This window comes from Branchiostoma floridae, chromosome 6 (genome assembly GCF_000003815.2).
Source record: "Branchiostoma floridae strain S238N-H82 chromosome 6, Bfl_VNyyK, whole genome shotgun sequence".
Taxonomy (NCBI): domain Eukaryota; kingdom Metazoa; phylum Chordata; class Leptocardii; order Amphioxiformes; family Branchiostomatidae; genus Branchiostoma; species Branchiostoma floridae.
Genome location: NC_049984.1, coordinates 4,190,259 through 4,205,836, shown reverse-complemented (window position 1 = coordinate 4,205,836; position 15,578 = coordinate 4,190,259). Strand labels below are relative to the sequence as shown.

The 15,578-nt window shown below is 42.6% G+C and overlaps 1 protein-coding gene across 1 annotated transcript in view; it reads left to right on the top strand.

Moving 5' to 3' along the window:
• The window catches only part of LOC118418387 (SH3 and PX domain-containing protein 2A-like), a 39,948-nt gene extending 25,097 nt beyond the window's left edge, over positions 1-14,851 (top strand). The window contains exons 2-6 of the mRNA XM_035824266.1: positions 3,164-3,261; positions 11,333-11,516; positions 12,134-12,224; positions 12,772-12,825; positions 13,252-14,851. Of these exons, the coding sequence (XP_035680159.1) occupies positions 3,164-3,261; positions 11,333-11,516; positions 12,134-12,224; positions 12,772-12,825; positions 13,252-13,333 (509 nt within the window). The 3' untranslated portion in view covers positions 13,334-14,851. The remainder of the gene's footprint in view (positions 1-3,163; positions 3,262-11,332; positions 11,517-12,133; positions 12,225-12,771; positions 12,826-13,251) is intronic.
• Positions 14,852-15,578: the final 727 nt, after the last annotated feature.

The following is a 15,578-nucleotide window of genomic DNA, read 5'->3' as shown; positions in this document are numbered from 1 at the left end:
ATTTCTTGTTCTGCTCGATCACAGGCAGCAGACAGTTCACTTACATCCGCCAACACTCTGTCCCTTTCTTCTTGCACTGCTTCTTTGTTTTCCTTGTATGTTTCTTCTACTTGAAACAAAAGATGGTCTTTATTCTCAGTAACTTTCTGCACTTCTTGGTCATAAGCCTGAATGATGCTGTTGTCTGTCTCTTGCTTCTGTTCATCCAGTGATGTTTCCTTCTCCCTCAGACATTTGAGAAAACCACTGTAGACTTCTAAGATGTTCCTCCCCTCAGCAATAAGTGCCTGAACTGGGGCCTTCCTTTCCTGTGAGGCCTTTTTCAGACTTATTGTTCTATGGTCACTGTGCACTTCATCCAAACATTCATTACAAACTGGTATGTTGCACTGTTTACAGTAGAGTCTAACTTCTTCGGAGGGGTGAAAGCCGCACCTGTTTCCAAACTGGGATTGTTCTCGTGTTTCCCTTGACAGTATAGCCTGGTTTTGCAGCCTGAGCTCGCACATATTTGCTGCCATTTTATTATCTGGCAAACCTGCGACCCCCTGGGGTGGCAGCTTGACTTCCTGACGACAGTTTGGGCACTGGAAGGGTGCTCGAACCTCTGCATGGTCCCGTAGACAGTCCTGGCAGAAGGTGTGCTGACAGGGCAGCACCTTGGGCCTGGTGAATAGCTCCATGCAGATGCTGCAGGTCAGCTCTTCACGGATTTGTTCCCCCAAACTTGACGCTAGATCCGCCATGTTCTCCTACTTTCCAAGCCTCTGACGTCAGCCCTGTAACTCCACGTTTCCGCTTCATGTCCTATGAATGCCAGGTGTGCCTCCCTGCTTAAACATGCATGATTACACAGGGCAGGTCCCTGTCTTTACCTGGCACAGCTGGCACTGCTCCAACATGTGCCTACAGGGCTTGTTACACTAGACAGCCCGTCAGTGTAGCAAACACCTTATTTGTCACCCAGACTGCTCTGTTTGGTGACTTATCATGATGTGATAACCTCAATATTACGTCTTAAGATGTTAACTTTGGACTTTGGAATTCTTACAATTCAGTCAGAAAACAGCCCGTTGTGTTTAAACCCCTTCGATATTGTTCTATTCTCCATTCCTAAATGCTGTAATCCAACATAAATAGCAAAGATAAATTCACATTCCTTATGAAATTAGATAAAGCACGTATGGTATGCTGTCCTTAGTACGTATATTTACAGATGCGAGAAGAAGTTGAACCTGTACACACGAGTATCTATTAGTCATTGTAGATGTAGTAAGATACCACATTCTTTATTATCATAACTGTACCTCTGTAATGTCAGCACGACCTGTATTTCGCTTGCAAAAGCATAAATGTACAATAAAAGGTCTTTTTATTCATACATGATGTCAATAATGTGAACAAATGACAGCTTGAAAGTTCATCAGTGTTGGCAGAATTCTTGATGAAGCAGGATCTTAACTGCAATTCTTGACACAAGACAAATTGGACTTTTAGTAGAGTTGACAGAATAGAAATGGCACCGCTTAGAATATGAGACGGGGGAGATATTTAGATTATACAGCAGAAATAATCAAAAATCAATGTCGGAAGTGTAAATGGTGATGGGATGTCCTGATAACGCTCTGAGATATACCTGAGCCTTGAGTAAAGATTAGATTGGAGTCAGGAAGACAGCGGTGTCATGGGATTTCTGCTGAGGTTGGAAGATTACAGGGTAAATCACATGACTTTATTTTTGGTGTGCGTCCATAGAATAGCACATCACCGGAACGTACTGCGCCTGCGCGAAAAGTATAGACATGCTAAACCTTGCTAAACCCCCGGTTTACTAAAGGGCCGCATTTAAGAAAGTACGTGCGTATATAAGGGTAAAATCCCGTGTACGTTTTGCATGAAACCATGCATGTCTCTAACATAGACTGTGCAACAAGCGGGATTTCAATGCAACGTTGACCAAACCAAGCCCCAAAACACCAGGGTTCGCGCAGGCGCAGTACGTTCCGGTGACGTGCTCCATAGAATTCAACTCAAAAAAGGGGAGGTGTGATTAAGTGTGGCATATCCAGGTACCACGATCGTGTTCCAATCAAATGTCTCCAATCTTATAACAATGAATCTGGATGTCCGGCTGTAAAACCACATGATTGCAACCTCTTCAGTTGTCAATTTCTGTAAAAATTGGACGTCACGTCGGGAGCATCGGTCAATCTGTTAGGGAACGACGGGATATCTGGAGGTCCTAACGTAATGCGTTTGTCGTGCACATTTTCAAGGTTCCTCGATGTCTCTTTTAGTCAAGGGTTAAAAAAGGTTTTTAAATGTACTTATGTGTCAAAATACACATTAGTGCGGTTTGAAACATATTTTGGAAGGACTACCTAGGCAATATCAATTTAATGTGCTTAATGCATCTTAAACTCTTACACGATACACGCACTTTTATGCCAAAACAAATACTGCTTGTTTGTATACTCAATCAGCATAATTAAAATCATTATTATTCAGACCTATTTTTTCAGCTCTCTACAACCAATCATCAAAACAAGTAATACACGCACCAAGATTTGAACGAAAGCCAATTTAGCCAGCCCCAAAATGGCAGTGGCTGTATTGATATATGAAACGCATCGCTGTCAAACCCGTAATACCCCTGTAACATTAACCACGATCTCTGGGCGTATCGATGGAAGATCGGTCATATTTAAGATCGACAGAGGGTTGCGCGTATCTTTCACCTGAAAACCGTCCCGTCACATATAAGCCATACTTTGTAAATTGTACAATTGTTGTGCAATAAAGTTATCATTATAAGCAAGGCTCGGGCGATTACCGCAGAATCGTCGTACGATCGATTTTCGCCAAATGTGACAGGGGTATTACGAAGACTTGAGGAATGGCTACATGACCAGATGCCGCTTAGAGCCTGATCCCATGATCCTCCTCCTCAAAATCCTTTAATCATAAGATAAATACAGCCCAGATCCCCGCGCCAAGTGGCCTAGTCTGCCCACTGTTCCACAGTCACCAGCGGGCTTTGTTTAGTCTACAACAACACTTGAACCTTGGAATATTGTTTATATTATGATGAAATGATATCTTACGTTCCCCGTAGGATTTGAAATTAATCTGAGCTATTGTTTTATTTTTGTTCTCTGTGCAGCTCGGCAGTTCTTTAGAAGAAACGACAGAAAGCTAGCAGAGAGTAGGAGACCGCAGATTCAACAATATGTACAGCAATTAATTAGGTTACCGCAGAAGGTGAGTTAGTTTGTTTCTTTATAAGGAAACTCCATTAGTAAATTCCTCTATAATTGTGATAACGATTCACTGTTCATTTGACACAATATCCGAAATATACATACAACTCAAATTTGATAAATGGACTTCATCCTCACTGAACGTAACGGTATGGAAAAGATATGTCAAAGTGTTTTAGTAAGTCTGTGAGGAAGACTATGTAACAACACACCACAGCATGGCTTTTTCATGCTCAACATGCACTTGTCAGTTGATGCTTTGGAACAGGGGTATCTGCATTTACGGAATATAGAAAGATGATTAATTTGATACTCAGCACTTTTATACATGTATATCGGTAAATTGCTATATATATATATACTCATTAACTGATAAGTATTTTTCCTATAAAAGTCACTACGTTTACGAATTACGAATTGAATTGCTATATGTTCGAAGACCTATCAATTTTATATTTAGCAATTTATGAGTATATATATATATATATATATATATATATATATATATATATATATATATATATAGGGAGAGAGCAATTTACGTCAGAGTTGAATCTGTATATTGACAACACCATTCCTTCATCTGTCAGTCGCACTCCGCTGCTGCAGGAGATTATTACCGTTAATAACCCGTGCTGTGGTGAACGTTACAGACGACTTGGTGCCTATCCATCCGTCAAACCGCCCACGGGTAGCTGCGCACATCCCGTTCTGACGCACTGGGAAATTCATGGAATTAGGAGTATAAAGTATTGCAAATGCAGCCAAAAGTAGACCAAAAAAATCAAAACCGGGCGTTCCGCTGCATTACCATAGAAAGTCGCTAGGGGGGCCATAAGTGCACGTGGCCGTTTTTTTACCCGACCCCTACCCACCGACATGTAACAAGTATCATAAGGGTAAATCCAAGCTATGCTGTCGAGAGACAAACAGTCACACACATAAACGGCGAAGTCGAATGTACTAGTAATTTATCTTCCATATCCATATTTGGCCATTTGTAAAAAAGGATAGCGACATCTCATCATACATGGAGGGATAGTCTAGCACCGACGGATCATTATTAATGGTAAAACCCTAGCTCAGTTGACCAGTAGCCTCCACCAGGCCATCCTATGGGGGTACGGGGATCGTAGAATTCGGCAAAAATAGGAAATTGTCCAGATTCTAGGGGAGTCAGTCAGTCCACGCTTAGGTTATGTTCCCCCCGCCTCCTGCGCAGTCGTCTAAACCCTCTAATAGCAAAACTCCGCTGGCATAGTCATGTGGTAGAGACCAGTTGACCAAGGTGTTGGGATTTGTGATCATTTGTTAAGCCTGTTTGTAAGAAAGTTTGTTAAGTGATGAATCGTCCTATTAAATCCTAGGATGAACACACCTGTCATTAGAACTATCACAATGTTTGGGCTTGTTATCTTCGTCAGTCACCCAGGCTGTCCCAGAGGACACCCATGGGTCACGTTTGTCCCATAGGAGACCCCTGGGTCACGTCCCCGGGTCCGCGTGGGTCGGGTGTGGGTCAGGGGTTGGCTAGCCGCACGTGGGAGTGGAATGTCGCGGGAGACTGCCGACTCCAGACCTGTCACGTTAGCACAGACACGTCGTGGTAAACACGCTGTCGTGACGTGTAGAGTAGTGGAGAGGGCTTTAGCATAGATAAGGCCGTACTGACTTGATTTATTGGATGACATCATCGCGCGCATTGATTTTAGCCTGTTCTCAAAAAAAAAAAAAAAAAAAACTGTGGCCACATGCTACCCAATAGCTTCCCTGGTCAATGATGAATGTATGCTTGCCAGAGGATCTGCTCTACATGGTAAGGGCGCATATGGTCAGTGCCCCTGATCTCTCTTTAACAAAAATGACAATATAAACATGATTGAAATGGCGACAATTGTCTCTTACAGTCTTACTGGAGGTCAACATCTATAAGACAAACCGAGCTTTGGAAAGACTGGATTGGACGTTTAGTCCTGTCGTTAACCATAATATTCTTCTAGATTTTTCTCTTTTTTCCCCTCCCGCATCAGTTTTGGGGCTCCCGGAGGATGTCATCCGCATTATCAAATCAACATGGCCTAAGCTACAGGTCAAGCAGCTTCACGACCTAACTGGGTGTTTGTGTATAGACGTGCTGCTCCTTGTCGCTGCCAAAGCAAAACGTAACAGCAGAAATACGAGGTGATTTGAAGTCATTGTCGACTGAAGTTGAGAGGTGTTTACGTTCTGAACCAGGAGTGTTTGAAAAGGAGGACATGCGAACAGATGTATGCCAGTAGCAGCTAAATATTGACCAGGTCAATAGTCAAATAATGACCGGAACAATATTTGCTAATGACCCAATCGGGTAAATGTACTCGAATGATTTTCCCGTCGACTGAAGTTATAGCCTTAGAGACAATTCACCAAGTGAAATAGATAGTTCATGTTGGAAGCTGGCATGTACATACGTTGCTGAGTTAGTGCATAGAGCTAATGAATCTGACAAACTAACCCAACGATCACTAACGTGTCGCTAACCTACGATGGATGCTATGTGACGTAAAAAGCCCACTACATTCCACAGCCGAAATCTGCTCTGTGAATCTGTATCTGTATCTGTATCTATATAGCCGGTGTGACAGCGATCTCGCCCCCCCGTGATCTCGCCCCCCCGGGGGCGAAATCACTAGCGATCTCGCCCCCCCCGGGGCGAAATCACTAGCGATCTCGCCCTCCCCGGCTAGTGATCTCGCCCCCTACCTCGCCCCCCTTTAGCGATTTCGCCCCCCCCAAAAAAAAAACGGGGTTACATGACATTTTAGAAGTTGATTGGTATAAATCACAAAATGCAGTTTCAGAATGATATAAGTACACGAGTTTGATACATAACTCCATTTATAGTATCAATATTAACGTAATTATGTGGTAATAAGAGTGTTGAACTTGTTTCAGACAAGGAGGGTTGGGTCCCTTGTATTCCCATTATTGCATATACCTGAGTCTTGACATAAGATATATTTCATTGTATTCACCTATATATCTCCAATATGAAGACTCTACCATGAAGTGACCACAAAATAACTATGTAATGTCTTTATTAATTATGCAAATATTAGGTATTAATTAGAATAACGCACATTTTGGTATATGCACCTGGCCAAGGGATATCTTCACCTCCAACATGACTGTTTTTCTAGTATTTAGGAACTGATGCATTTACCCGTGTTTCTTAAGACTGGTACTTTACCAGTGTTTGTGTAGCATTTAGCAACAGCTATATCAAGTTGCGCGTAGATACTGTTTATAATGAGAAACTATTATTCACGTGTGTTTTTGTTAGTGCTTTGGAAATGTTTCCAGCACAAGAAAGAAAACACTGTGACAAATTGAAAACATATAGCTGACGTATTCCGTACCATAGACGGTGTTGATTTATACGTTCGCAGTAGCACTGTTTTTATGCCACCTCAGCTGCAAAAATTGTCTTTTTCATTTCAATGTTATATTTGCACCGAACAATATAGTATCGACTTTCGAGGTATGACATCTTACGGTACGGTAATAAGGTGCCATATAGGTACCAGGTAACACACCATATACATTACTCCCCAGGTGCAGTATAGTGCCAGGTAGCGCACCTGTAATATGTAGTAACCAGCTGCTTTTGGGGGGGGGGGGGCGAAAACGCTAAAGGGGGGCGAAAACGCTAGTGATCACAGGGGGGGCGAGATCGCTGTCACACCGGTATAACCGTCCTTCGGCGTAACACAACAGCCACGCAGGCACACGGTGCGGCAGCAGCTGGTTATATTACACTGAACGATCCGTCACACCTAACTTTTGCTGCACATCTATCTGCAAGCGTCTGTATCTGAATACCTGACATGAATATATGTACATCTTGTACATTGTCGTCTAATCGAATCAAGCTTTAGATACGATCGACCACTGCACAGCCGCTCTGCCGTGGTGGGAAAGAATGCCGATGTCTCTTCACATTCCATTCAAAGTTTTCCACGGCTTTCACTCCAATCTGTTACATACGTCAAGCACGTAGCTCTGGACTGCTTCCAATTCCATACTTTATGCGGCTATTTCGATGACATATTGCGTAATGGCAAGGATAAACCACTTAAGATCTAAAAATACGACCGCCCCGATCTTAACTGCCTCGAAAAACATACAAGGTCTTCTTCATCTGTCGTTTGTCGAAAAACGCCACGCACCGCAAGTTTAAGATTAAGACTTCTAAACTTGACTGTGTGGAAGAGATTATTAATCGCCAGTATTGGCATTCGTGGTGAGAAATATGCACGCGAGGGAAGCAATGGTCCTCTGTGGTTAGCGCAATTGACTCTGGCCTTTCTCACCCCGGTCGATCTCTGCTTGTCAAAAATCGTCTGTAATCGCTTCAGGTCCAATTTCGCCCTGACTGCCATACGGAGTGGGTTAGCCTGGCACCGAAGGCTTCTTAGGATGTACAAGAAGCAACTTAGCGTGAATATGTGCTTTCCGTGTAGTCAAAATTTGATGTGAAATGTCGCAGTTTCTGTGCATGAAAGCATTTGCAATACTGTATAAATAAAATGTACATACTTTCGTAAAAGACATTTCGACTTCCACAGCTCAATGATCCCGAGTTTAAACGTGTTTTTGCTGCGACCTGTGCTGTGCCTAGCAAATGTGTACAACAAGGTCTTCATTCAGATATCATTATACACGATGGCCTGAACTAAACTGGTCTCATTATCATTATAACTCGTCACGAACGTGTAGATCGACAGACATAACGTGGCGATGGTTTCCTTTAATCGTCTCCTTTTAACGACAGTTATAGATTTGCTATAATTGCACCATGTGCCATCTTTACAAAAGGCGGCTAATAATAGAAACCTAATGTTCCGACGCGGACAGATATACATGTAATGTCCCTATCGGGGCGAGTTAAGGTTCCCTGCTGGTGACATTACTTCATCATTAAGGGTCATTCAATGCTATATGTATTGATGATTTGTGCCATCATTGTAATTTTCATTCCTTATGCTTTGAAGTAAGATATCGCCACAATGCCGGAGTCAAGTTGATTGCACTAGAATACGGGGCACTGTGCACCCCTATGGTTAGTTCATGGTCAATTTGGCCAATGTCTAATAATTTTTTTATTCTTTAATATTACCAGATTGTAATTTTGCAGGGTGAACATTTAAGGTTTGGCATTTTATCAGCTCTGAAAGAATATTGTACATAGTCAGTACGCAATGTTTCTTTGTATCGTCAAACGTAGCATTATCTGTGGACATCTCCTCTTAAAACTTGCACATCTTTACAAGACTACCGCCTCTTGAAATCCCGGACACAGAACTTTGGTCAATATTCGATTACGAGGTGCAATGAAATCAAAGCCTCTACAACACGATTAGGGCTGTGCGCAATCTGTGCAATATACCACGTAACAAAATGGAAGAATCTATAGTTTCACACCATCTATTCGATAATGGTGCGCTCCCACCGCACTTGTGTCAAGCTCGCGTCACTGCGGGGTTCGAAAGGTACTCAACGATGTTCACAGATAAAGAACGAATTTTCTTTCCTTTTGTGTATTTTGTCGTTTTCTTAGTCATACTTTTACGTATTACGCAATACAGTGTATCTAAATTATAAAAAAATCGAAGAAAATAACAAAACAGTGACGCAGTGAACGAACCCCGTAGTGACGCAAGCTTGACAAAAGCCCGATGGGAGCGCACCTTAAGATTGAAAGTTGCTGGTCCAGTGCCCATCGCTCTCTCTCACATGTACACGATCAGTCAGCTGAACAGCCCATGTTTTATCCCTGCCAACAGGTCCGTAAAACAGCGTTACAAATGGCGGTATTCAACAGGCGCCTCCGGCAATAATGCGGCGGCTAATGAAAAATCTATACCGCACGGAAGCAGGCAGGCTAGCCTGGTTACCAGCCTCTCACAAGGTTGCAAGCTGGGGTTTTCTCGAAACTGTTATTCTAGCCTCTATCAGGCTCCACAGATCGCTGAAAAATAGTAGAAATTAGCCAAATAAGGCAGAAAACAGGCCATAGGATTTAGATGGCCGAGGAGTACAGCTTGCGACTTAAGGAGCCTGTCAGGAGTCGCCATCTTCAAAGGGTATAAAAGTAGGCGACGCTCGACAGGCTCTTTAGATCGCAAACTGTACTCCTCGGCCTCTGGCGTGTTTTCTGTCTTATTTGGCCGATTTCTACTATTTTTCTAGCGACCTGTGGAGCCTGGTAGAGGCTACTGTTATTCCCCATCCCCAGCCTGGCTAATGCTAAGGTACCATTTGAAAAAAAGGGGCCCGGCCGGATAGTTTACGGGATGTTTATTCGTACTATAGGGCGTGACCCCTACGTGGCTCCGTGGGACAACCTGCGGCTACCGGGCTATTTTGAAACACAGCCGGGCTCCTGATTTTTCAAACTCGCAGTTAAAATCAAACCGGATCCCGGCGGAAAATAGACGCTGTGACCTCATCGTGAAGGTATACCCCCGGGACAAATCGTGGTTTCGGAGCCCGACTGGGGCTGCATTCCCTACGGGCACCGGTAAAAATTGGACCGTAGCATGACTTAGCCAATCCCGCTGATATTTTTTTTCAGCTATAGGCGTGGTCAAACAATGCAAAATGTACTCAAGGAACTGGGTACGTTTTGTGAATGGTCAGCGGTTTCAAGCAGCAACTGTGCTCTTAAAAAGTTTTACCCGAGGGATTAAGGCAAAACTTTCCTCTCGGTGTGTTGGCCTTGGTGCTGAAGAGCTGTCCTGTGAAGCCCTTGGGAACAGTCTGGGTTCGAGGCTAAGCATTTGACTGCCATCATACTTTTCGTTCCCAAAAGCTTCCTGGCCTGGTCATGGTTTGGAAATGTGACGTTGGTCTTACACAGACTGGTGCTGGCCTTGGTGCTGAAGAACAGTCCTGTGAAGGCCCTGGGAACAGCCTGGGTTCGAGGCTAGGCGTTTGGCTTCCACCCTCCATCAGCCGACCCGGGATGTAATTGCGCCATCCGTCTGGCAAATGGGCGGGTTGTTTGTCATCGGCTGATTCAATGCGCGCTGCGTGGAACAGAGGGAAAAGGGACCGTTATGCGTAACGTTACTCTCTAAGCAGACGTTAGGCCACGGTTGGTTCCTGGCGCCTTTTATGCGTTTTTTTCTGGCTTTCTATTTTGTCTTTGTTTATCAGCAATAAACATGCCTGTGTTGGAAGGTTATGTGGTCACAACTGCACATCGATTTGAACAACAGATAAGTTTCGCTCCCTATTCTGACCGATTCTCATTGCACTGTGCAGCAACACCTACGCTGCAGGGCAATATAGTGTCTTTATGAGTTGAGATATGGTCGTAGACTCCCAATATAGCAGTTTCATAGTGCGCGTGGGATGTTCTTTCCATTATATATCTAGGGCGACACCTAACATCTATATGTGGCCAAAGCAATAGTTTATCGTGCACGAAATACGTATGATGTATGGGAAGTAGGGACCTTTTTGTGACACCTGACCTAGTTTATGATGTACTGCCTCTATCTAATAACCTGGGCATAGCCTCGCCTTTCAATCACCTCGTTGGGGGGGGGGGGGAGGTCTTGAAAATTCTCGGGAGTTCAATAGACGTACGTCCATCATAAAGTTAGATGGGAGCGGGACTATTTAGAACACATACGCACACGCGCGCGCGATACTCTCTAAGCAGAGGGTTGCCTGCGGCCGTTTTTGACGTATTTTTAGACATTTTTGTCGAACATTCTATTTTGTACCGTTTTCTTTATGTCTCCGGGCCCACAGAAATGCCTAACCCACATCAAAAACGGCCGAAACCGAACCTCTGTTTGGAGAGCGCGCGCGCGTGTGTGTATTTATTTATTTATTCATCTCAAAACAGGTGGGTATCCCCTTCAACTTTGTATGCGCGCGAGCGCTCGCAATCACCTACGCACACGCACACACTCTCTATCTTTTACACGCGCACGCACATATACACATGAAGATATCTATGGGGTCAAAGACATAATCTTGATACCACCACTACTCCTACACCTTCTTGCCTACTGCAGGTATCACAAAGTTCCGTGGTGCTGTCGTTTTTCGAGAGAAGACCGAGCGACCCGCCTCCGCCGTGCCAGTGCAGCGAGGACTTCGCGCGGAAGCACATGTCCCGGAAACTGCAGAACGGCGTCGGCACACCGGAGGAGAACGGAGGCATCAGCTGCAGTACCAGCGCAGACAGCAGCCCAAAGAGTAGGTCCAATGCTAGATATGACACATCTTCCTTTTACTATATAACGTCTAGGACCACAAGAAGAGTAGCTACATGTACTTATACAGCTAATTGTGTACCTGAGTAAAGCCAGGGTCTGTGCACGCCGAAAGAGAACGACGGCATCAGCTGCAGTACCAGCGCAGACAGCAGCCCAAAGAGTAGGTTGGATGAATGAATGAATGAATGAAGGATTGGTTTATTGACACATGGTGCACCGCAGCTAAAAGCTGAACTACGTACACTGTCACTGTACAATGTCTAAAAAAAAACAAAGGTATGAGTTTTGTGAAGTATACAGGTTTAAATCCGGAAAAGACGCATTCTCTTTACTTACGTCTTGGGGGCTGTGCATTCATTTCTGAAGTAGTTCCATTGTCGCATTGAGGTTTTCTGCACCATATTGTGGCATATAAGTCAAGAGGCTATGCAATTTGGGGATATTTGTAATATTCAGTGTGCAGATTTCTGGTGACTATTCAATTCCACCCCTGGCCTTTGGTACTGCGGTTATAATTAGTTGTATATATCTGTATCTTATGATATTGGTTACAGATTGCAGTGGTAACTTTTATATTTTTGCTTCTCTTAAACACAGAACCGAGGTCGAGAACATTGAAAGACATCGACGGTCAAGAAATGACCAGTAGTAACGAAGGAAGCCCTACCAAGGCCAAATTCAAAACGTCGTGAGTATTACCGAATAAATGATCATGTTGGTAAATGGCCAAATGACGATGATTGTATGAAAACGGTGAAATAACGCCTCCTGTCGGGCAGATATAGATATGCAGGTTATGACTTGGTTACATGTACAGATACACAACTTACAAAAATTAGGGCGCGGTCACATAGGTCGTGCGATTTTGACGCCGTAGGATTTTCAAGCAGGCTGTGACAGAACCAACCACCGACATGGACACAAAACAGCATTTTATGTACCAAGACAGTTAAACTTTGCAGGAGATGTACATTTTTGTCCTCCAAAATGCCCGACTTTAATCGATCGCACGACCTACGTGACCGCGCCCTTACTCAAGAAACTGGATGTATCTCGTAAAATACCACAATACGCTCTTCAAAAAGTCTATACAGACGTTTACACTTATTGTTCACGTGATTCGTGAAAAATCATATTGATACATCTAGAGCTGCTTATTACGTCATATCAATGCTACATGTTTGTTTGAAATTTTGTAACATTGTGACTCTTTCTTCTTTTCCTTCTATTACTAGATGGGAATCGCCAGAATTTCAGAAATTTCACAGATTATCCTATACAATAGCATGGTAAGTCTTGATCAAAGAAATTCAAGCAATTTGCATTGATTTTGCTCTGATTATTCTCGTAAATGACATTTATCTTTGTTTCATGTCCTTTCTGAGATATATTTCACATACCAGTCGATGAATTGTACAGAAGGGGCCTCTACTGATTTTGGGAAAACTGCATATACCGCAACCGGAGGTTTTCTTACGTCAGTTTCAGCGGGTGTTTCACTTGACAGACAGCGGGAGCTTTAGTTCGTTATTTTCCTCTGACAGTCTAAACCTTTCGATTGAACGCAGCTAGGGAGACAACTTAAGAGACGATTAAAGGAAAAGAGGGGATGTCTGCAAACATTTCATATGCAGAACTGAATATTCAACTTACAGCCTTCCTCGGGATGTTGGGGACACGCATAACCCAACACTAACACTGTATGTATCTTTAAGGGATTGTGCGGATCTTATGGGGGAAATGGAAGACCTTGAAGACGGAGAAACCATGTGGGAAGAAATGGAGTTGGGCAGTTGAAAGCCCCATGAACACTCCCAGAGATGTAAATCACCATGTATCAAGTACCATGGACAACACCATGCGCCGTTTCCGATCTGTTGGCATTGTCTACAACAGTTTTGAAGAAACTGTGATGAGAGGCCCATAGAACCGTGGCGAGAGACCCACTTAGACGACACAAAACAGGTCTTCTTCTGTGAAAGGATAAAAGCCATTTTTATTGAGGATTCTTATTTATGGAAATTAGCCATGCACGACGCTGTGATGTATTACTGTCCAGCATTTGAAATTTGATCTGCTCTCAACAGTCGCTACTCTGCCAACAAATACATATTAGAGAATATTCAATATTGGCCATTTCAATTACAAACCGTTCAATACTAGTATGTAGTATGTTGACATAACGTTTTTTTAACCTTTATTTAACCTTGATACATCATTCGGCCTGAGCCGTTTTTCAAGATTTCAAGTTGTGTTTTTTTCAGAGTTTTTATCTCCAAAAGGCGAGACCTTTTGTCAGAGTTTCTGTACACAGTTCACATGGTATTTGTGTCTTTATTTGTTAAATTGAGTGAACATGTATGCAACAAACATCGTGCCTGCAGAATGTGATAATAGGTTTTATTGATAATATATGTGAAAGTCTATGCTATAGATCTGGAGCTATAATAAGTTGTGCCTACAAATAAAGTTTCATTTTAACAATTTAAAAAAAAAACACCCTTCAAATGCTGCTTGCAAAGTTGTATAAGATATATTCAATGGGTGGAAATGTTTACACTAACGTGACAACAGTTGATGTGAATTCTAAGATGTAAATGGAAACGGCCCGCCCCTCAGACGTTGCGAAATACTTCATGGAAGCCAAAGAGTTCTAAGTCACAAGTAGAATTGAAGAAGTGGAAATGTCCCTTCAAAATGTGGAACCCGGAAATATAACCCTTCCCTGTCCACTCGTATGTTTCATTGCATGGTCTTGATGTCACTCTGTACCTGGATTCCGTAGTCTAAAAATCCCCACCTAAATTCTTTGTTTTGAACATTCGGAGAGAAAAATTGCCCTTGCCAACCTTGTAACTTTCTTTTCTTGTACTATTATTGGCGCTGCAAACAGATAGAGGGCACGAAACAAGCTATTTCAAAGTTCCAAACGCGCTTGTGCAATCGTGATGTATTGTGGTTCAAGGTCAAAGTTTAAGACACCCACAATGCATAACTACTGTTGACCACTGCTCATGCGCACTTGGTACTGTGAAATGGCTTATTGTTCTACAAGAAAATGTTTCAATCAGCCGTATAACTGTGGGTAAGATTCATATGTGGTATCTATTTTTACATGTGCACATTGGCCATACGAGTTTCATATTCACAGCACTGTGGCTACAAGGGAGCTGGTTTTACTTATTCGAAGAGAATTTATATCAATGTAAAGACATCAATATTGTGACTTGATGGGCCAGTGTCAATCTTGGGTAAGTGTTGCCCGCTTTTATACTGTACAGAATGTTTCAATGTAATAAATCATACAGAATTTTAGTAACGAAATTGTTAGATGCTATGATAAAATGATAAATGACAAAACAACTGATCTAATACAATGTACTTTTTATTGAATGAATACAATTGTCTTTTATACTACCCTGTCTGGTGTGTTTTATATGTTCTTATCAGTGTTTGGGATGCTTATAAACACAAAGCACAGCATCGGGTACAACATTTCGATGTGCCTGAAAAAGTCAAATTCAATTTCAAAAAAAGAGGTGAAAGAGGGAAGCTGAAGAAGAAAGGAAAGGAAGGAAGGGAGGGAGGTGAGAACAAAAAATAGATATAAGAATGAATGAATGAAAAGATAAAGAAAGAAAGGAAGGAAGACTGATTATCAAAGTCGAACCCAGCAAGTTACAGTTTAGATTTAGCGTTAATACTAGAGAAGACATGTTCTATACTGTTCTACTCTATTTGTTTGTTTGTCTCCTCCATTTTACCTGCAATTAGCCCCCGGGCAAGAATTTGCAATAAACTACATGTATTAGCAAATTAAAGAAAGAAAGGGAAAGAAAAAGAAAGAGGCAAGAAAGAAAGAAAGAAAGAAAGAAAGAGAAAACGAAAAGAAAGAAAGAAAAGGGGAAAGACAATATTCATTCACATCAGACACCAATTTGCATCGGCCATTTTAGGCGTTGTCACTCAATCAATCGTTCGCTTGCATCATTAGTTGATGCGTGGCGGCTACAGACAGTTCAGACAGTTCTCGCCACGTTGT